Source organism: Notamacropus eugenii, chromosome 3 (genome assembly GCF_028372415.1).
Source record: "Notamacropus eugenii isolate mMacEug1 chromosome 3, mMacEug1.pri_v2, whole genome shotgun sequence".
Taxonomy (NCBI): domain Eukaryota; kingdom Metazoa; phylum Chordata; class Mammalia; order Diprotodontia; family Macropodidae; genus Notamacropus; species Notamacropus eugenii.
The window spans coordinates 336,721,750-336,745,511 of NC_092874.1; the positions used below are offsets into that span (position 1 = coordinate 336,721,750).

Genomic DNA, 23,762 nt, shown 5'->3' on the forward strand with positions numbered 1-23,762 from the left:
AAAACATTTTGGGCATAGGGTTGCTAAAGTGAAGATATGTTTTGGAGACTCTCTGGTGTAATTTTGAGAAAATGGAATTGGTTTCCTATTACTCAGTTTAACCTGATGGATTAAGTTTTCTGATAGATTCTCTTTCTTGTCAGATTAAAAAATAGGGACTATACAACCAATTCTTAGTAACAAGGATAAGCAGCAATTATATGGATAACTCAGTAGGCAAATTCTACCTACAAACTTATTTTACTCAAGAGTTTTTACCTCTTCTTTCATTGAGCCATCAAATTCACTTTGGGAAAAGGTAGCTTGATGAAAAGATTTGGTGTTTACTTCTTTCCTCTCTTGGATAGGGGGAGTTGAGCAGTGAACTTGCACATAGCACATACTTAACTCATGTTTGTTGAATGAAACTGGACAAAAAGCTAGAATCATGAAGGAGAAGAAATAAAGGGTGTGTGGATAATTCTCAGCTAAATGGAATCATTTGCCTCTGAGCCTCTGGTTCCCCATCTGTAAAATAGGGATTATAATAACCTACCTCACCAGGGTTATGGTGAGGTTTTTGCAAAAGCTTTCATAGAAAGTATTTTGCAAATTTTAAAAGACTATATGCTGTTATTGCCCTTACTAATTACTGCTACTGCTATCACAGCTACTACTTTTCTTCCCACAAAGCAATGAATCACTTATGATAGAGAATTTAAGGCTTCAGTGGTGGGGGAGTGGTGAAATGTATTTTTTGTCTTTCTGGTGACCTATTTATAATGTCAACTTTGACACAGTCAGCCAATCAATAAGCATTTATTAAATGTCTGCTAAGTGCAAGACATTCCTTATATAATAATTCATAAATGATGTTACAACAAATTCTGTAACTATCCTGCTGGGTTCCCCCCTTGCCTCATAAAGTGTCATACAGTGTTGGGCACACAGTAGAAGCTAAATAAATCCTTACTAACAGATTAATTAATTGAAATTTGACAAGTTTAAGCAAATAGTTCAGAAAAAATCCACCACCTTTCCCTCTCACCCTCTCGTCTTGCCATAGGTAAGATAAATGAATAGAGAATGGAAAGAAAAGAAGGAGCCAAAGGAAAAGAGAGAAACAGGAGAAGAAGCCAACCCATTTTTGTATGTGCAGACATTGAGACAATTTATAAATCTGCATTGTAGGGGCACTGAGCACCATGGACAAGGACCTTAGACTTGTGCAAATTCTCATCTTTTATAAATCATCCCCAAGACTTCTCAGATCAGGATTGGGTCCCAGCCTTTTCCTGAGTTAAGCATAAATTTAATTTCTGTTCACATACTAAGTAAAAAGGAACATGTTTGACAATTTGTCAAATTAGATGTTTCAGAAACTTACAGAATTTCTAGGCTATTTAACATGAATGGCTGTTTTAAATTTAAATATTGATTAACACATTCAGGAATATGGCTTTCAAATATATTCTCAAGAAATATAAAAGGTATTTCTTCTCTCTAAGTAAGTAATGGCCCAGAAAACATTTTGAAAGCCAGAAAAATAGTTACTGAAAAGCTTTGGGTTTTGGCAATTCTGGAGTTATGTGACATGAGAGTCATCTTGTGCCATAGAATACTTGAATTATTGTCTTTGAATTCCCAAACATCTCTTCACTCAGACTTCCTTATTATGGCTTCAATCTTCTAATCAAATAGGATATACATATTCACTTGTGTTGAAAAGGATTTTAATGGATAATTCAGTGGAATTTGGTCTATATCTGTGAGACCATTTTTCAGGATTTTCCCCCAAGTTCTTTTATTAAAACAAACAAAACAAAGGTTCAGAGATGTTATTTCTGACATTTGGTCCAATTTAGCATGTACTTTGGAGGGTAAATCAGTCATTGCAAATTAGCACTAATCTTTAGGCCAAAGGCCTGGAAGGCTTTAAAGCTGGGCTTAAATTATACTGTGACCTAAAATTTCAAGTAAATTAGAAATGCCATCAATATCTCTGATATTCTTTTAAGTCAAATGTTATCATTATGATTGGAGAAAATACCATGTAAGAATAAATTAATTTTGGAAAAATAAAGATTTTTAAAAATCATTTTAGAAGAATAACAAAGGAATCAAGATGCAGACATTACATACAAAGGTGCTGGTTTTTTTCTCCATACTCAACTAATTAGAAAAATACATTTTCTTCCCCCATTTGGTTTACCAAATCCCTATTTTTCAACCACCTTGGAAGCAAGTGCCTCAATTAGTACATCTCATTCTAAGTAATTACATTGAAGGCTGAAAAATTAATTCTCTACCTTAGTGAGATGACTGTGATGGGGGAATTAATATCCAAGAAGAGAATGAGACTCAATCTCAAGGGTGAGTGTCCTGTGGTGTTTAATCTCCTTTGCTCAAGTAATATCATCTTCATCAAGTTTTAAGCTTAACTAAGCATTTATAAAGAAGAGGAGAAGCTGGATAACTACTTAAACCCCCAAATATTGACTGGCAGTAGAAAAATATTTCGTGGTTATTTGATAGATTTTTTTCCCCAATAAATGTAATTGATATGTTTTATAAAACATCTGAAAGAAAAAAAACACCAGCTTCCCCTTTAAGAATGATGTTTTCTAGAGTTCTGGCATTCTCAAATAATTTTTTAAAAAAAGTAGTTCTTGAGCTGTGCTTTGAGAATAACATTGATGGTACTGTCTTTGACCTTGCTGAACTATATCATTAGATGCCTATTTTATAGAGGATGAAAGGTAAAACAGATTGAAAAGTAGCTTAGAGTCATAGAGCTAGACCTGGAAGAGACTGTCTAAGGTCATCAGAGGCCAGCCTCTTAATTTACACAACTAAGGTGATATAAATGTTCAAAGTAAATATTTGGGCAACTTTATTTTAATATGAAACCAATGAAAGAAGCCCTCAGTTGAGGATGTTGGAACCATCAGCATCCTTAGGTTGGAAAACTTTGAACTTTCCCCATGGAGAACAGAGGCTGTTTGCCTAGAGGAAAACCAAGAGGGTAGAATGAACAAATGAATGTTATAACACCTAATCATCACCTGCATTCTTCATATAAATCCAGCCTGATTGTATGGTATTTTTTTTAATGTTGCTTGTAGATTTTTTGCTAATATTTTATGAAAATCTTTTGTGTATATATTCATGAAAATTATTGGCCTTTGGTTTTCTTTCTCTCCTTTGTCTGTCCCTGATTTTCACATCAGAACTGTGTCTCTAGCATAGAAAGAATTTGGTAGGGCTGCTTATTTTCTAATTCCTTTCTTCCTCTCCCCCAAACTTAAATCACTAGGTCTTAACTCTTTCTTTTCTCTTCCTCTCTTTTCTTCTTCCCTTTTCTTCCTTCCTTCCTTCCTTCCTTCCTTCCTTCCTTCCTTCCTTCCTTCCTTCCTTCCTTCCTTCCTTCCTTCCTTCCTTCCTTCCTTCCTTCCTTTCTATCTTCCCTCTTTCACCTACTATGTTCTACCCCATGAAGCTGGGTTTTCTTTTTAGCTTTTCCCTCTCCAGTTCTGCCTTTCCTCTTGAGCTTCTCCACTGTCCTCTGCATAGTCCATCCATCCCCTGCTGTTCCACACCAACATTTTTGTGTGTTTAAGTATGAGCTCAACTTACCACTGACCAATTAAGAAATCTGACAAATACCCTATTCCTTGCTCCCCTAATTTGTTTATAGTATCAATCTTTATACCTAGATCATGTATCCATTTAAACTTTATTCTTGTGTATAGTGTTAGGCATTGGTCTATGCCCAGCTTCCGCCATGCTGTTATCAAGTTTTCCCAGCAATTTTTGTCAAACAGTAAGTGAGTTTTTATTCCAGAAGCTGGGGTCCTTGGGTTTATCAAACAGTAGATTGCTATATTCATTGACTACTGTGTTTTGAGTACCTAACCTATTCCACTGGTCTGCCCCTCTGTTTCTTAGCCAGTACCTGTTTTGATGATTGCTTCTTTATAATACAGTTTGAGATCTGGTAGGGGTAGGCCACCTTCCCTAACATTTCTTTTCTTTAGTTCCCTTGATATTCTGTATTTCCTTTTCCATTTGTTCAATTTTCCTTTTCAAAGAGATGTTCTCATCAGTGAATTCTTGTTTTATAATTTTAAAATCATTGGCCAGTTTTTCTTCTATTTCCTTCTTCAGCTGTTCCAGGAGAGCTGTTTGTTCATGTGAGCAGTTCATAGTCCCTTCTGAAGTTTCAGATGGAAGTACAGTTTCAGTACTGACCTCTTTGGTATTTGTGTTTTGGTCCTTATCCCCATAGAAAGATTCTGTGTTTTTTTCGCACTTATTTTGCTTTTTTTTATTCATGATGGTGATTGTGTAGTGTGGCTTCTGGTTCTTTCAGTTAGAAGCTGCAGAATTTGGTGTTGAGGTGATGTGTGAGAAAATTAAGAGCAGGTTTTTGTTTTGTGTTTCCCCATCCACCCTGGGGTTAGCTTGTTAAGTGTGGGGGAGGAGTGGTCTGGCCACAGGAGATCTCCTCAGCTGAACTGAGGCAAAGGCAAACTCAGGGGATGGTAATTCCAGCTGCCCTATTGTCTTCTTGTTTCTCCTGGAGTGCTGAGGCACGCCTAGATGCTAATGCATGTTCCCACCCCTCCTGGGGCTCCTCTCCTGGTGCTGAGACTTGCCTGGGTCCTAGTGTGAGTTTTCTCTGCCTTGGGTCCTCTGTCCTTCAGGTTTGCCTCTGCCACAGTAGGAGGAATCCCCCTTAGCTAGTTTCCTAGCCTCAGGTGTTATGAGACTATTGGCCCCCTCTGCTGTTCCTGCTGATCCAGGATTTTTCTGGGGAAATATTTTATGGTTCTTTCACGGTCAAAAAGGGAGGAGAAGAGAGCATTTACTGATCACTCCGCCATCCTGGCTCCCGGAAGTTCAAGTAGGTGACTTACCAATGTTTAATATGTGGGCTGAAAGTCTCAGGAGCTGCTGTACTGATATCTGGCGCTCAATGGCTCTCACTGGCTCAGCTAGGCTTGTCTCCGGCCCTTGGGTGCTGCTCTGTCAGTTCTGCCTGCTCGGATTTCCCCGGGCTCCTTCCAATCTGCTGTGCTGGACACACTGTGCTGTGCGCTGGGGGCTCACCCCCATGGAACAGATCCTTCCTGTGGACCTTCCAGTCTGTCCTGGGCTCCAAATCCACCACAGTCTGTCTCCCACTGGATTCCGCACCTCCAAAATTTGGTCAGATTCTCCTTTCAGAGGTATCTGAAGGAGTTTGTCCAAGAGCTTAGGTGAGTCGTTGATCTCACTCCGCCATCTTGGCTCTGCCCCTCCCTTGATATGCTGAACCTTTTGTTCTTCCAGATGAATTTGGTTATTATTTTTTCTAGCTCTAGAAAATAATTATCTGGTAGTTTGATTGGTGTGGCACTGAATAGGTACATTAATTTAGGTAGAATTGTCATTTTTATTATATTAGCTTAGCCTACCCAAGAGCAACTAATGTTTTCCCACTTACTTAGATCTGACTTTATTTGTGAGAAAAGTGTTTTGTAATTGTGTTCTTAAAATCCCTAGGTTTGTTTTGGCAGGTAGACTCCCAGATATTTTATAGTGTCTACTGTAGCTTTAAATGAGATTTCTCTTTCTATCTCTTGCTGTTGGGCTTTGTTAGTGATATATAGAAATGCAGATGATTTGTGTCACTTTATTTTGTAACCTCCAAATTTGCCAAAGTTGTTTCTTATTTCAAGTAGTTTTTTACTTGATTCTCTAGAATTCTCTAAGTATATCATCATGTCATCTGCAAAGAGTGATAACTTGATTTCTTCTTTGCCTATTTTAATTTCTTCAATTTCTTTTTCTTCTCTTATTGCTAAAGCTAACATTTCTAGTACCATATTGAATAACAGTGGTGATAATGGGCGTCCTTGTTTCACCCCTGATCTTATTGGAAATGCATCTAGCTTATCCCCATTACATATAATGCTTGCTGATGGTTTTAGGTAGATACTGCTTATTATTTTATGGAAAGTTCCAGTTATTCCTATGCTCTCCAGTGTTTTTAATAGGAATGGGTGATGTATTTTGTCAATGAAAAGTTAAGTCCCCTGTAACCTGGAGGATTTCCATGGACCACAACAGTTACCATACCTTCCCTGCTGACCAAATGCATTTCCATTCAGTGGTAGGGGTGGGGGAAGAGTATATTCAGAGAAGCTAAGTGCCACTATATCCTTGTTGCATATTTTTAATTTGTTAATGCAAAGTAACCCCCATTTGTTAATTATTCAGTGCAGTGCCTCATTTTGTCCCAACATCAAACCTGAATAGGTTGCTGGTAAATCTGCCTGTAATAGCAACTTTATAGGACTATGTGTTTTGGTGGAAGGATTTCTCACACAGCCTGATGAAATTACAGACCCTTAACATATTCCATCTTCTTGGAGACCTTCAGCTACCATTTATTATGGAATTATGCACCACAATGAATTCTATAAATATATTGGGTTTTTTTGTTTTTTTTTAAAGCAACATTCTATGTTCAACAAATAGAAAATGCTTAGAAAAGTAGTAGTAGATTAATAATTGAAAGTTGAGGTCCTTAAGCAAATATTTCAGATAAAGTGTCACTCCTTCTCCCTCCTACTCTCTTCTCTATTCTTAAAGATAAAAAAAAAAAGATAATTGTTTATATGAGATCTCAAGGGAAACAAAGGGAGGCAAAAGAAAAGAATGGGGTTGGGAGTATATTTTGGTATATGCACATTTGGATAAATATGATACCTGCCCTCCAGAGAGACCAAACACTCATATATTCATATCACAAAGGCAGGAATGTACACATGTGTGCACTCACCCACCCACACCCCTACACGCAAACACACACACATGCACACTCTCCTTTTCTTACAAGACTTCCCTAAATTCTCTCAGATCAGGGTGAGATCCTCATGTTTTTCTTTCTTATGCTTTTAGCTAAATATGTTCCCCAAACAGCACACCAATGTACATAAATGACTTTGTTCACAGATACTTTAAAACATCCATTCTTTACTTTGCTAGGTCAATACCAGTGGATAGTATTGATGGATACCAGTGCAGCACTTGGACTATCCATCTGCGATTGATCATTCTCACTGCACAGCCAGCTTACTTCCTTTTCCATAGTACATGTCCTTGATGTCTTTTTCTCCATTTCTGTTGCATAAGTCATTGTTGTAACATACTACAGATTACTTACGCCCACCATGCATCTTTCCTTTGCCCTTTGTATGATCTGTAATTTTGATTCTTTTAAAATTCTGATATTCTGTGATTCTGAGCTATATAAGATCCCTTAGAGAATATTGGTATTAAAAATGTACTTTGTGGCAAGGAGCTGCTTGGGATCATTGAAAGCATTACACAATTTCTCAAATACAACCCAATATATTCTTCTCCTGCCTAATTCTAGGCCCAACTCATTGTCCATTAAAAGTACCCATGTTTAAAAATAATTTAGTTCTATCCCATTTTGATAACAGTTATTTTCATCATTTACTGCCTTTAAAAGAAAGTCAGCAGCCACTTCACTTTCTTCCTTATAGAGTTTGAAAGAAGGTGAAAACTCAAAATTAGGGACATAGATTTCCTAATAAGTTTTGCTCAAGGTATTCACAACAGTAGCTTAAAGTCATTGTTGAGAAGAGGTGTGCCATTATACCTTGTTTGGCTTCTGCTCTGGAATTTGCCAGGCTGCCAGCCAGGGATGAGGGCTCCTTTTTGCTTTATTTATATTCATTCCTGATGTTTGTGCAAGATGGGAAGGGGAATAAAAGTAGACTTACTGTTCTCAGGTCCTAAGTGGATCTGTTCACCCCCTGACTCTGGAGAGCTAGTGATTGTTACGTGTTTGTCAAACTCTTGTCTTTGGGGTTAATGTCTGCAAAATAACTGTGACTATTACATGGCTAAGTTGTGTAATGTCAGCCAAGGAGGACGACTGCAAATGAATTGGCCTCTTTGGGAAAGTTGATGATATTTCTCTTAAAGAAGAGAAAGGCTTCAATTAAAAGAAAGCCTTACAAGGGATGAGACTTCGTCAGACATATGAAAAGCACTAATATTAAGGATTAAATGCTTTGGTATATGGGTGAAAATGAAGGAGTGCTAAACTGAATCCTGTGAGCTCAGGATTTATGGAGTGGAGCAGCTTCTGTACACAACCCTAATTGGCTTTTGGGGGAAAGTGTCATTGAAGGAGACAGCAATAACTTAGAATTATGGCAATATTATCTTAAAGAACATAAAACAGACAGAATTACAAAGTGAACATTAAAAACAAGAAAACAAAACTGAGAATAAGTAAGGAAGATAGTATAGGACATTCAAAAAAGCAAACAGATGTATTTCAAAATGTCTGTGTTTGGTACCTTGTAACTATTTGGAGCAATGGTCCGAGAAAACACTGAATTTGGAATCAAAATTCCTGGATTCAACCAACTATGCAAATCATTGCCTTTGTCCTTCTGACCCAGTCACTTCACTTCTGAAAGGGTCGTGAAGATTGATTTAGAAAACTGTGAGTAAATCAGGGTTCAAGATCTGGTTTTGTGACAGGGCATACAGCTGTAGGCAGATCACCCAACCTTTAAAGCTTCAATTCCCTCAAGAAAGAGATGGAATAATATTAGCCACTGCTTACCTCACAGGCTTGTAAGAAAGAGTTTTGCAGACTTTAAAGCACTGTGTAAATGCATGTTACTGTTATTATTACTGGTAGTATTATGGCGTGGCATCGGCCCCCAACTCTCCCAGCTCATCCTTTTCCCAGGCTGGTGCTGACCCACTCACCCCAATCGACACATACTTTGACAGATTTAGGTGGTTCCCCAGAGGTGGTGGCTACATGATTGAGACACTACTTACAATTTGCTCTCATGATGTAAAAAGATACACTCTTGTTAACTACTTTTGTGGCTCTTGGATCCCTACCAGTATGTTTCTCATTTACGCAAATCAGTCACAACGGTACCATTCACTCTTAAACAGGAAGGATTTACTAAACAGGAAGGCAGAAGCAAGTATTCTCATAATAGAATATTTATTAGATAGGGTACAACTTCAGGAATTTTTTAAAATCCATCCACAAGCCTAGGTCACATTCTCTCACCAATACATACAATATTCATGGAAGCAGAGGGGGCACAAACTTGCAGGAACTTGTAAGTATATGAGTATATATACTCACAAATATATACACTTGTGGTATATGAGGAGTAAAACCCATGTGCCTAGAGCAGTTCAAAATTGTCTCTTTAGGAAACAGTCTATAACATTTGTCTATGGTTGGGTAAGAAAACTCTTTTTCCAAGCCTCTATTGCTGCTGTCAAAGCAGGGTTCGACTTTTGGCTGATGTTAGGCCTTAAGCCTAACATCTACAGAATTTCCCAGGTCTGTTCCATGTGGTTAGGTGTTTATGCAGCGTGACATTGTTTCAGTAGAAAGCAGTTCTCTTTAATTTTGGATCTGCAAATCTACTCAGGTCTTGCTATCCCATAGACATTAAGGAGGAGTTTTCATTTCTCTAGCCATAACCCTCTAGACAGGGCGTTTCCTGTCCTTCAAGCTGTGGCAGATGCTAGAAAACAAGGCAGCCTTTTCCTTAGCCATCTCTTCATACATAGCAGAGGATTCTCCTTTCTTTGATTCCTTTCCTTTCAATCAGTAGAGCCCTCCCCCAATCAGATCAGCAGCACCAGGAGAGCCTCTAGTCAATTGATTTCAACGCTGGCAGCTCCTCAGTTCCATAGACTTCTTTTTTTCTTTCCTCCTCTGGCCTCCGAAATCTTGGCTTCCACCAACACCTTATTGGCCTCTCTTGCCAGCTTCTGCCATCCTTCTCCTTTACTCTGTTTTCTCATTGGCAGACTCCTAGTCTTCTGATCTGTAATTGAATGGTGAGCCATCTCCAACTCAGACTGAGAAATTTACAATCCACATTTCTATCAGAGGACAGGCAGTTAATGTAAAGTTTTTCCCCAGTCTCCAAACATTTCTTTGATTCAGTCTATCCCTAATTCTCACCAGAAATATCTTTCAGAATCCCGAAAGCAGTCATTTTCAAATTAATTGCTGGGAAACAATAAACCCATCACCATCTTTACCCTCCCTCAGTACTTTTCCCTCTGAAGAGCTGTTCTTTCTGAGCTCATCTCAGAACTTTTATGTGAGGAGCTGCTTTTCTCTCGGGTTTTCTCAGCACAGCCTGTGTTTCTCCTCATCCTTTTTTTCTCAGTTTCACACAAAATGTCCTTTTCCTTTCCTGTTATTAAATAGAATATCCACATAAGTACCAAGATTTTTAGAACTTACCAAGACACCAGCAATGGGCTGTAGGCTGCATAGTCCAACAGTCTGTGTACTTTTCCCACAGAGACTTTCACTTTTCATTTTAATTCCCAAAAGACATTGCATCAAATTTAAATGTTTAATGAATCAACAAATAGTTCAGACTAGTGGCTTCCTGTTTTACATAAGTAACTAAGACTGTGTTTATTATGTAGCCCTTTCTTTGATATCATTGTGATGCCAACAATATTATTTCTTAGCATCTGTACTATTCCTAATGGATTTCATAAAATGTATGCGTGTGCATATGTACATATAATGTGTTTTGAAAGGGCAAGACAAGTCCCAGCCTTGAAATTGTCATGTTCGTTGTTCATTTTTGCTGAGTTTAAATGTAACAATCTTAGGACATTAAGATTGTAACTGTTAGATTAATGCTAGTAGGTATTAGCTCTGTGCTGGCATATTACATTAATGGCTCCATGAGTTCAATCAGATACACTGCCTCCAGTGTCTTTGGGTAATGGTATTTAGTAGATCTCAAATGGACTGCTGAGAAAGATGAAATATAATCCTGTGTATTATCTTTGAGTTGAAAAACCTGGTAACAAAATTATTTTCTTTCTGGTATCTATGTTATTAACCTTTGTATAGTCACCTTATAATGCAGATGTAACTATGGGTTAGCCCTCTTGCTAAAGTAGAATGTGTCTTAGGTACATCTAGGAATGGTGTGGTTGAATAGAGTAGAAAAAAGGTTCTTTTAAAAAATCATTGAGTTAAATGATAATGTTAGGGTATATTCTGAAAACCACCCAAAAGAAAAGTTGCAGCATGTGGACTAAGCTTGAGTTTTTCTTTTTTCTTTTTGGCAGAACTTGGAAAAAGTTTGTGTGGAATTCAACCACAAGGAGTTGTTTGAGTTCTATAACAAGGTCTGTATTTTTAAAAGGACTTTTGATATATGGTATTTTAAGTGTCCTTCACTTTATAAATTTGTGTTTTTAAATACTCAATTATGAAGTGGTGTATGCTCAACTTCCCTTGTAAACACCTTATGTTTCACAGTGGGAAACATTGCCTAAATGAATAAAATCTGACAAAAGCAGGAAGAAGATGGAAGTGGTTTTAATTAAAGCAGTGGGGTTGTTAATCCACATGTAAAACATTAACTAAAGAGCCATGTATTCACAGACCTTCTGATCTCTTATATATAGGTAATGTTGAAATAGTCTCATTTCAGTACTCAGATTGGAGGGGTGATATAGGAAGCAAGATGAAGATTCAGCTTTGAGTCTCGCATCCTTTAAAAATACTGATTTTAAAATCTAGCAAAAAATAGTACCTCCCTACTCCCCTTTTTAAACCTTGTTATTATGCAGTAATAATTTGCCAGAAAAACAGCTGGACATATTAAAAACAGTAGCATTTAGGCAATCTTTTAAAAATTGAATAGTGAAGTTGCAGCATTGAATTCTAAAACCTTCATAAAAACAAAATGTATTCATGAGTGGTGGGTTTTTTTATTGCTTTGCGAATGGATTTCCTATACATGGTTGTTGACATAGTTATTTCTATTCTATTTGCATGTTTCTAAACAAGACTTCACATGAAGTTTTTACCCCCTCTTCTTTTTTATCTTTTTTCTTGTAAATAGCTAGAGACCATGCAAGCACAGCTGGATTCCCTTATGTGATGTTTTCGAAGACTGGTTTTTCCATTGTACTCCTGCCACCTCATTATTTTGTATTGAAGATAGATTGCCGAATTGTGTTTTCTGAAGGACTCAATGACTTTCTTCCTGTAAAATTATATGGCTTATCTCCTCTTAAACCAGTAACATTAGCCAGGGGAGATTGTTGTTAAGAGTACTGCAGTTCTAATTGCCCTTCTCTTGTTTTTTTTGAGCCAATAGCCATTGTTAAGAACACTTTTATTAAAAAGAAAACAAAAAACTAATACCATATTGTTTTACTCTTCTGTTGCATTTATTGCCTAAAAATTATTTGCTTTTACATGCTTGATGACATCTTATATGTCTGTGTGGCCCCAAAGATAAAATTTATAGTGTGGAAATTAACAGAATATAAAACTTAAGTAGTCACACTAGCCGTAATAGAAACCAAGCAACCACACATACAAATACTGATGTTATTATAATCCTTGTACATAATAAGAATTACATGTAGTTAGAAAAGACTTGGGGAAAGAAATTTGGCATTTTATACTGAGAGTAGTTGTCTCACATTATGTAATTTCAGATATCATCAAGTTTTTAGATTTCATTTTTTTGGCTAGATGTAATGTTCTATTATTCATCCATTCATTCATGAAACAATTTATCTCCTTCTACGTGCCCAGGCACTACGCCAAGCACCAGAGATACAAAGAAAGGCGAAAGATAGTCCCTGCCCTCAAGGAACTCATGGTCTAATGCACTGTGTCTTCATATTACAAATCAATATTCAAAAATAGGTGGCATGAGAGAAGGACTCGAGTAGATTGCTAAGAAAATTAACTTATATTAGCTTATTAATTAACTTAATGTTAGCACTTGAATAGGCATTAATGAGTATTTCTACTAGAACTGCTTTTTCCAATTCTTCCTCTTTTGTTAGCCTAGTCAATATAATTTTTACCATTAGAACTAAGTGAGCTGAAGTTCACAATGACTTAATTTGCCTCAGTTATCTGTGAGACGAATGAATGAATGAAAAATCATTTAGCTAGCACTGTACTTAGTTACACAGTATTATAGTTGAGTTGTATCCTAGAGCAGGAGAGGATAGCAGGTTCTAAAGTCAAATGGTAAAGTGGAAATCAACATCATCAAAATTATCCTTGAGATTTCCCTATATCATTGATTAAGTACACTGCAGTATATTTAAACAATATGGCTGGGAAGCGGCTAAGCCTTCTTTAAGTGAAAGCAATCTATATCAGACACCCAGTGGATCTGAGATTGTGGGTATGGAAATAATTGGATGTAAGTGTTATTTTTCACAAAATCCAAATAAGCAGTTGATTAGGGCAGCTGTAGGAACCTAGGACTTCTACTCAAACAGAAAAGAAAAACAAAGAGACTCCCCAAACAGATAAATTGGTGTTTAGTGGGGGGAAATACTCTTGAAAGGGTGTCACACTTCAGAATTAACCATTAAAGGGTAATCTCATAGCCACATAACTGTTTCTTCTTTTGAAAATGCAAGGAAGATAAAGAGAACATAGCAATTCCCTTCTAGCTGATGAGGAATGGTGGTGAGGCCAACGATGGCTGACCTCTCATTAACTGTATCAGCCTAAACAGAGTGGATAGAATCTCAGTGTGTATAATGAAGAGGAAATCCTAGAATCACACACAATGCCTGGAGATGCTCACACTATGAAAGGTGCAAGGGAAATGACGCCGACTGAGATGAACAGTAGATTAATGTCTCCCATCTCCCATTCATTCTGCATAAACTCAGTGAGTGGAATGGTGGCAGAATGCCTGCTCTATTTAAACAGACATTTTTTTAGGGCTAACATGCATAATTGAACACAGGTATAGAAGAATATATTTTATGATTTCATTATACTTAAAAATGAAGTGTCCAATCCAAACACAGACACAGAGACAGGAAGTTTAAACTCTGAACAAGACTTTTTTTGTTTCACACAGGACTTGATTTCCAGAACCTTCCTACAACTAACAATCATGGCCATGGACATTTATGCATTATTTTTATTTGAGGTCTATAATTGTGGTAACAGTTTTAAATGTCCCTTAAGTAAACTTTAAATATAGAGAACCTGATTGTATAGATACTTTTTTCGGGTTATTTACAGAAAGCAAATACAGATCATTTGATTAACTTTTAGTTTAATCTTTTTAAAGTAGTAACATGTGTTTATAAGAAAGACAGTATGGTATAATGGATGGAGAACCACTCTCAGAGTCAGGATGACCTTAGTCTAAGCAACAATTATGACACCTACTGGCTCTTGTACCCTGAGCGAATCACTTTACCTTCTTAGGGCCAACAGATAGCCTTCTGGGACTGTAAGTCACAGGAAAAGTGCCAGTCCCTTTTAGGAAAAGAGACCATTAAATACCATTAAAATCGTAAGTCCAATTTTTTAAAAAAAGTATTTACAAAGCATTGGTAAAGTACAAAAATGAGGTTGCTTTTCATTATTTCCCTGCGAAATTATAGGCATACACAAGATCCCAGAGCTGGAAGGGACCTCAGAAGCCAACTCCTTCAACCATACCCAAGCAAGAATCCCCTTTACAATATTCAATGAAAGGGGTTATCCAGATTTCTGTTGCCAGGCTGTACTTAGAACGAAGCTATTACCTCCCAAGTCAGCAACCCAATCTACCATTTGATGGTTGCAATGGTTATTAAAACTTTTTTTTTTTACAGTGAGCAGAAATTTACCCCCTACAGCATTGCCCTTAATTCAGTCTAATTATTTTGTATATTAACAAAAACTTCCCACTGTGAGATTCAGGCTGAGTACTGATGCTGAGTTTGGAGATACTAACATGGTATCCAAATGGGAAGCCAAATTCTGTGCAGGTAGATACTCCCAAATGAACTCCCTATTTAGATTTCTAAAAAGAAAAAGGAAAAATATAACTTTAGTTTGCTGTTGACATCTTTTAGTTTTATTATTGTTGTTAATAACAAAAACTAGCATTTGCATAATATTTTCAAGGTTTTGAAGCGCTTTGTATATGTCGTTCAATTTTATCCTCACAACAATCCTGGGAAATAAATATTCTTCATATCTTCATCTTATGGGTAAGGAAACTGAGGCAGAGATTAAGTGAATTGCCCAGGGTCGTATAAGATAGCAAATGTCTGATGTCACGTTTGAATTCAGGTCTTCCTGACTTTAAGTCCAGTGCTCTATCCACTGCACCATCTAGCTGCCTCTATTAATAATTAATACTTATATAGTTCTGCTGAGAGCTTTATTATTAAATTGTCTCCTTTCTTCCTCACAACAATCCTGTGAGGTAGGTGCTATTAATTATCCCCATTTTACAAACAAGGAAACTGAGGTTAAAAGGAGTCATAACTTCATCAGAGAAATAGCTGTTAAATGTCTGAGTCAGGATTTGAACTCGTCTTCCTAATTCCAAGGCCAACACTCTACTACCTGACTGCCTCTAGTTTTATAACATCATAGTTATTTGCAATATATTCTCTATTTTACCTTCTCCTAACCCCACTGAACCTTTCTTGTAACAAAAATAAACAACTAAGCCAGACTGTAGGACAAAGTAACCATGTCCAACAGTTTGTGTCATATTTTTTCCTTGTCATCCTCAGACTCTGTCCAAGAGAATGAATATTTTTTCCTTGCTTAATTAGAACCCAGCAATTGTTTTATTTCAGGTTATTATATCCTTGTATAGTCTCTTCTCTCAGGTTTGCTTTCTTCATTCTACATCACTGTATACAACTCTTCCCATGTTTCTCTGAATCCCACTCATTTTTCATTTATAGTGCAATATTTTGTTGCATTCATATACCATAGTTTGTGCAGTCAAGCCCCAATGAGGTACCCATTTTGTTTCCAGATTTTTGCTACTAAAAAATTCTACAATAGATATTATTATCTTTCTGTCACTGAACTCAATATATGCCCTGAAGTTGGATCCCTAGGTCAGAGTACAGTTTAGTGACTATCTCACATAATTCTAAATTGCTTTCTAGTAGATTAGCTTCTTTTCTCATAGTCCCACACCTATTTCCTTTTTTTAAAATCATCTTTACCATTTTGATGGGTAAAACCTTAGAGTTGTTTTTAACTTGAATTTTTCTTAGTGACTTGGAGTATCTTCATATGGTTATTGATTATTTAGAAAAAAATGTTCATAAATGGGAAAAAGTTTCTAGAAGTGCCAGCTTTCAGGAAATTGATTTGGTACCCTCAAAATACGTAGAAATATACTGTAGATGATAAGGAAATTGTAGGATCCTGAAATTGGAAGGGATGCTAGGGGTCTAATCCAAGCCCTTATTTTGTAGGGGAGGAAAGTGAGTCACAGAGACGTTAAGTGGTTTGCTCGGTATTCCAAAGCTAACAAATAGCCAAAGTCAGGATTCCAACACAGCTTGTTTCTGAATACAAATTCACTATTCTGTCCACTAAGCCATATGCCCTCAGCCCAAGTTCATAAAGATTTGAGTCAAGGGTGCTAGAGAGAGGACAAGCAGAAGATCCGATTCCAACTAAGAGCACAATTAAACCTAAAATATTTTTAATTGCTGATAACTCTATACCCTATGAGACCACATTGTTATGATTTTCAAGTAAAAGAAAACATGATATGCCCAGAGAGTACTAAATGTACACTGCTTTTTCTGGGAGAGAGGATGAGAAATTGTGCTCTGTCAAAAAGGTACCAGTATCTTGAGAAAGAGGGAAAAAAGAACCTATTAAAATACCTATTTTCAAAATAAAGATTCATCAGAAATAGAATTCTTCAGTGAATGCCAGCCTCTCTTGAGTTTCACTACATCTAGATATATGTATGTGATGACAGATAGTAAATAGATCCAGAAGTTTCCTGCTCACTAGTTAAATCCCTAGCCCGGAAGACTTGTTTTAATAAAATTTGTGTTTATTTTTTTCAAAAACTGCATTATTATTATTCAGTAAAATTGTAGGGAATACATGGGCCATACTCCAAAAGGTTTATGTAAATGAGCTTTAGTAGTAGGTAATGCGTTGGATCTAGAGTTAGGAAAAGGTAGGTTCAAGTCATGACTGTAATTTACCAGCTGTGTGACACTGGACAAATCCTCTCAGTTTCAGTTTTCTAATCCATAAAATGGGAATGATAAAATCTGTCATCCCTTCTTCCTGGGACCTTTGTGAGGCTAAAATGAAATGTGTGCCAACTCTGTAGCAAGTTTTAAAAGCACTATATAAATAGCAAATTTTTCTTCATAGAAACAATGTTCTAACTCATGGATAGGTTCCCAAGTAAAAAACCCACAAAAGCATATTTAACCCATAAGACAGCTGACCTATATTCTGGGTCCTGGCTATAGAGAATCACATTGTACAAGCAGAGTTGTTTTTTTTTCTTCCACATTCTTTAGTGCACAATTGGTCCTGGGTGAAATTTTGCAGTAATGAGGTTTGTCGTATCCTCCCTTCTCCCTTTCTGCATCCCACTCCAACAATTCTAGGGCTCTACTTCGAGATTATCTGCCACCCTTAAGATACCTTAAAACTAGGTGGCTCAGTGGGTAGAGCACTGGACTTGGAACCAGAAAGACTAGTCTTCCTGAGTTCAAATCTACACTAAGACACTAGCTGTATGACCCTGGACAAGTCACTGAACCCTGTTTGTATCAGTTTCCTCATCTGTAAAATGAGCTAGAGAAGGAAATGGCAAACCACTCTAGTGTCTTTGCCAAGAAAACCCCAAAATGGGTTCGTGGAGAATCTGAAAAGACAGAACAACAAAAACTCCATTACCTAAAGTGCTTCCTGATACACAATCATCTCTCTCCTTCCACCTTTCCCCACATGCCCTCTCAGTATAATAATCCCAGGTGTGGGGACCAGCAGGAAAGTGCCTGAGTTATCCTTTACCATCCAAGGTGTATTTACCTCTTTATAAGGAGATGATGATAAACCAGCTAAATCTAAATTTTTCACATTTTTACCATAACAAAATGAAGAAATTGGTGCAGTATGAGAAGATATATTGGGGCAGAAGAATTTATCACAAAGGTAGGTAACATGGTGCCCTGCCCATGGGGCAAAAGACACTTAGGTACTTTGTAAATCTGATATTGCCTGTATATGTTATTTATAATTTAGCTATAGATTTTAGGTTCCATTTTAAGAAACCACATACAAGGGTGAGACAATAAATATGGTGGATTTAAAATTATGTTCAGAACAAATGCTTTATTTCATTCAACTTTATACTGCAAAAACTGAGTCTGGACTACAAATAGGGTAATAAGACTTCATGGATGTGAGTGAATCATAGGTAAGTGATGCCTATAAAATGAAAATGAGCTATGATTAGTCTCTATCACACTATATATTTTTAAAGATTTTTTTCAATTGGTTTTGCAACCACATCAGAAAATGGAACAATTAGTTATCTCTTTCCAGCTAACTTTGTTTTCCATTAGCTCTTCTGCTAGATTTTAACACCAATGTCATGCTCCCATACCAAGTAACCTCTATTGCATCTCCCTACTTTTTGTTATTTGTAGGCCCAGCATTTAGCACAGTGCCTGGTACATAGAAGGCATTTAAAACATGTTTATGTACTGTCTGTGTACTAAAGTAAATTGGAGCTGATACCTTACCTGTCAAGTCATTGGGAAGAGATACAGCCCTCTCCCATTCAGCAGGTTAATTATACATATTTGGGAGATGTTTTTGCCACACTATATTTGTACAAAAATTATTACCCCAAAGAATCAACATACAAATGATTTTATTTGACTAAGATAATTTTGCACAGTTTGAATTTTTATTCAGTAGCAAGTGTTATCATTATGGTAAAGAAAAAAGATATATATTTAAAAATATTTAGCCTAAAATAGAATAATTGCTGTATGATCAATAAGGTAGGTCAATAAGAAAAACTGAGAAGTTTGGATTGGGCAGTTAATTCTGTTTGCTTTCCTTTTTCTGTTTATTTGTAATTTATTTTATTCTAATTTATTTGTAGATTAGGCAGCTGGGTAGCTCAGTGGATAGAGTGCCATACCTGGAGTCAGGAACACCTGAGTTCATATTCTACCACAAGATACTAGATGGTTAAAAAAAAAATCCCTTAACCTCTGCCTCAAATTTCCCCATCTCTAAAACAGGGATAATAAAAAACACATTCCAGGGTTGTTGTAAAGCTCAGATGACATAAGGATAAATATAAAGCATTTAGGAAAGTACTTGGAACATAATCGGTGCTATGGAAATATTAACTATCATCATTATTATTCAATTAAAAAATAAGATTTCTCATTTTTGAATATTTTCTCATGTACTGCGTAAATGAAATGTCATATCTATATCTCATGACCGTTTGATAATATAGATCCTAAAATGAAACTTTCAAATAATTTTGAAGTTGGTTTTATCCCATATAAAATTTAAAAACAGACAACTTTTTTAAAATACTGTTTGAAAAAAAACCAATTGTCTACGTTCTGCTCCCAACTCATCCTCACACCTCCTTTAGGTCATTAGCTTTTATCCGCTTAGTATAATTCTTCTACCATGATAGTAAAAAATTCACTTGGATTTCATTGTCCAAGTTGCATGAAAGACTTGTTAAAAAGAAAAAATGTCTATAAGGATGGGAAAAATCTATCATGATACCCTATCTGAAACTGAATAACTATTAAATGTGACTTTATAGTATCCATGTAGCATTAAATGCTTACTCCTTGAAGTTTTACCTGACCCCCTCACTTGGTAATAACCTCTCCTTCAAACCTTTTTATATACATCTGTTTTAACCATGTATTATGCATCATATGATATTGCAGATGCTTTACATATGATATTTCAATATAGTAATATATGCATGTACACATATTAATATATATTTATGTAGATAGATATACATATATGTCATATTCCCCTGCAAGTTAATGAGGGAAGGGGCCGTACCTATCTAAATTTTGGATATCCTCCAGCTCTTAGCCCAGTACTTTGGACATATGTACTTAAATGTTTATTGCATTTAGTTGAAAAAGATGATTTGGTCATTTGACCAACCAAATGGGTGACTAGACATCTCCCCTGTTCCCCTCCAAAAAATAGAGTTGAGCCCCAAATGTAAAACTGTTAATAAATCCATAGAGAGAACCTCGCAAAAGATTAAAGCCTTATGAATTAACCTTGGAGGACACAGATTCTTAAAGCCCTCATTCAGCATCATCTCCTCCACAGTCCTTAACAGAGATATATAAACCAACCTCCCTACTTGTGCCAGGGACCCACACAAGTGCTGAAGGTTAGGAAGTAAAATGGCAGAGGAAGTTCCTGAAGGACAACTAAATCTGATGCACAGCATACGCTGACATCTTACATCAGTGCACAGGAGACTATTTCCAGAAAATGACCCAGAATGTCAGAAAGTACTTCCATCAATCACGTCTGGGAAAGAGAATTAGTTTCAGACTGCAAAGGGCAGGATAAACATGATTAAGAGGAAACTGAAACCCCATGTACGTGAGGAGATAGTAACAGAGTATCTTGCTATCCTAAGTAACCTCAAATGTCCTGCCCTAGACAAATTAGATTCCAGGGCTCTGAGAGAACTTGCAGGTGAAACTGATGAATCACCATAGTCTTCAAAGGAACTGGGAAAATGAAAGATGCCAGAAGACTAGAGATGGGTTAATGTTCCTATTTTCAGAAAGGAAGAAACACGGATTACCTAGACAGTAGGTTAATAAAGTCAACCCCCAACACAATTCTAGAATTGATTTGTTCTTGAGTGTAGAGTTTATGAACTCTTGGGCAGTGGAAATGCTTGTATATAAGCGGCTGCCTATTACTAATGAAGACATATAAAAAATGGCATGAAAGCCATTATGAAGCAATATGTATTGGCTAGTAAAAGGAGATATGGTGCTCATGTAGTAAAAATTCATCACTGATAAACAGTACAAGAGTTAGATTGGCATCCACAAAATATTAAAGGTTATGAAAAGATGTGACCAAGAATCACATGGGATAAGAAGACATGAATGGAGAAAAAAATCTGGTACAATCTACATTAATTAGATCGGGGACAGATGGAAGTACTGAAAAGTTTACGGGCACTTTAAAAGAACAGGCTAGAAGACAATAGGGGCTCACTAATAACAAGACATTAACATAATTTGCATAGTTTTAAATTTTTGTTGTTGCTGCTTTGACCTTGACAAACATCAGCAAATACAAGCATCCATATACAAAAAATAATAGAAAAAAAGATTATGTACAAACTTACAAATCTCCATTATATACATCTTGGATTTTTAAAAATATATAAGAAATTTATCACCTTCGTTCCAAAGCTTCTCTGGTTGTGTTTCCCCCTGAGCCTCCTTACATTCTCTTCAGCATTTCCTAAGCTGCCTTATTTACATACTAATTCTCTCTCTCTCTCTCTCTGTCTCTCTCCGTCTCTGTCCCTCTCCGTCTCTGTCCCTCTCCGTCTCTGTCCCTCTCCGTCTCTGTCTCTCTCCGTCTCTGTCTTTCTCTGTCTCTCTCTCTCCTAACATGCTCCCCCAAACATTAATAGCATTGCTCAGGAAAGCAAAATCCATGTTATTCATGTTAAGAAATTTATGCCTCATTCTGCACTCCTAGTGCATCACCTCTGCTAGGAGGTGGGAAAAATATTTCATCAACAATCCTCTGGAGTCATGTTTGGTCTTTGAATTGATCAGAGTTGATAAATTTTTCAAAGCTCCTTTTCTTTACAGTGCTGTTACTGTATAAATTATTCTACTAGTTCTGCTCATTTCATCCTGCATCAATTCATTCAAGTCTTTCCATGTTTCTTGGAAAGCATTTCTTCCATAATTTCTTCTAGAAGAGTAATATTCTATTCATACTAATATAATTGTTAACCCACATGATGAGCATATGATTAATTTCTAGTTCTTTACTATAAGAAAAAGTGTTACTACAACTGCATCCTTTCCTTCTTTTATGTTTTCAGAGAATAAGCCAGGTAGTGTTATCACTGGGTGTGAACAGGTAAGTGATTTGGTGGGGAGGAGTATAATTCCAAATTGATTTTCAGAATGGTTATACCAACCTCAGCTCCACCAACAAAGCATTACTAAACTTGTTCTCTTAACCCATCTGAAAATTGTCATTTTCCATTTTTGTGAACATTTTTGCCAATCTAATGGATGTGAAGTAGAACATCAGAGTTGTTTTAACTTACATTTCTCTTATTATTAGTGATTTGGAGCATGTTTTCACATGGCTATTTATAGCTTGTTTTTATTCTTTTAAGAACTGCCTATCTATATGAACTTTTAACTCTTAAGGAATACCTTTTATTCTTACGTATTTGAATCAGTTCTGTGTATTTCTTGGTTATCAATCTGTTATCAGAGAAATTTGCATCAAAATTTTTTCCAATTAAGTATTCCCCTTTTTATTTTAACTACATGAATTTTATTTATTTAAAATGTTTTCAATTTTATGTTATTTAAATTGTCTATTTCTTGAAGGGATGCCCATGGTATATGATTGTGATGGAATATTATTGTGCTATAAGAAATGACAAGCATAATGATTTCAGAAAAACCTAGAAAGACATACATGAACTGATGCAAAGTGAAGTGAAAAGAACCGGGAGAACTTTTGTACACAGTAATAGCAATATTGAAAGGTGAAAAACTGTGAATGACTCAGTTATTCTCAGTCATACAATGATCCAAGAGAATCCCAAAGGATAAATGATGAAGCACACTATCTGCTGCCAGAGAAAGAACTGATAGTTTGAATACAGATTAAAGTATACTATTTTTTACTTTTTTCTTTCTATTTATTATCAACTTTTCTATTTATTTTTTTAACCAGTACCAAATAGTTTTGATAATTTCTTTTTTGTCCTAAGGCCTGGAATTTGGTCCCTTCCCAATTTTTTTCCATGATAACCACTGAGGTCCTTTTTCTTTCATTCCTCCAGAAGAATATTACTTTTTCCAATGCTTTTAATTTTTTAAAATGAAAATTGTATTATATCAAAACAGTTTCCTATATCAATTGATATAATTGTATAGTTCTTACAGTTCCTATTCTCAAAATGATCTGTTAAGTTTATAATTTTCCCAATATTGGCCAGCCCTACATTCCAACTGAGTCACAGGGTGTGATCTTTTTAATATGTTGCTATATTTTGTTAATATTTTATTTGAAATTTTTGTATTGATATTTATTAGGGATGTTGGTTTATAGTTTTCTTTCTCTACTTTGTTGCTTCCTTATATAGGAATTAAAATCTTATTTGTACCACGAAAGGAGTTCTTTTTCTATTTTTCAAGTAGTGTTACTGTAGAATTAGTTTTTTTTAATATTTGATAGAATTCATTCAATTATCCATCTTTTTCATGTTTGAAGAGTTCATTCATGGCTTGTTTAATTTCTATTTTGAGATCGGGTTACTTAAATTTTCTTTATTATGTTATTATTTTAGGTATTTTATATTTTTTAAAACATTCATTCATTTCATTTATAATACCAGTTTTGTCGGCATGTAGGAGGGCAAAATAATTTCCTTTATTTTCCTCATAATTTATTGTGAATTCTCTGATACTGGCCATGTAGTTCTGTGCTCTTTTTTAAAAATTGACTCACAATTTATTTTATTGGTTTTTTTTAAGTCCCCAGTTTTATCAGTTTAATGTACTTCCTGCTTTCAAATATGTTGATCTCTTTTTCATTTTCAGAATTTCTGTTTTGTCATTTTATTTTTTCCATGTCTTGT

The 23,762-nt window shown here is 36.0% G+C and overlaps 1 protein-coding gene across 4 annotated transcripts in view; it reads left to right on the plus strand.

Moving 5' to 3' along the window:
• The window catches only part of COMMD10 (COMM domain containing 10), a 221,068-nt gene extending 208,827 nt beyond the window's left edge, over positions 1-12,241 (plus strand). For 3 of the 4 annotated variants that reach the window (XM_072597116.1, XM_072597118.1, XM_072597117.1), the window contains 2 exons: positions 11,158-11,217; positions 11,940-12,241. In XM_072597116.1, the coding sequence (XP_072453217.1) occupies positions 11,158-11,217; positions 11,940-11,978 (99 nt within the window). In that variant the 3' untranslated portion in view covers positions 11,979-12,241. The remainder of the gene's footprint in view (positions 1-11,157; positions 11,218-11,939) is intronic. The other variant, XR_011964407.1, reaches the window with a different exon arrangement.
• Positions 12,242-23,762: the final 11,521 nt, after the last annotated feature.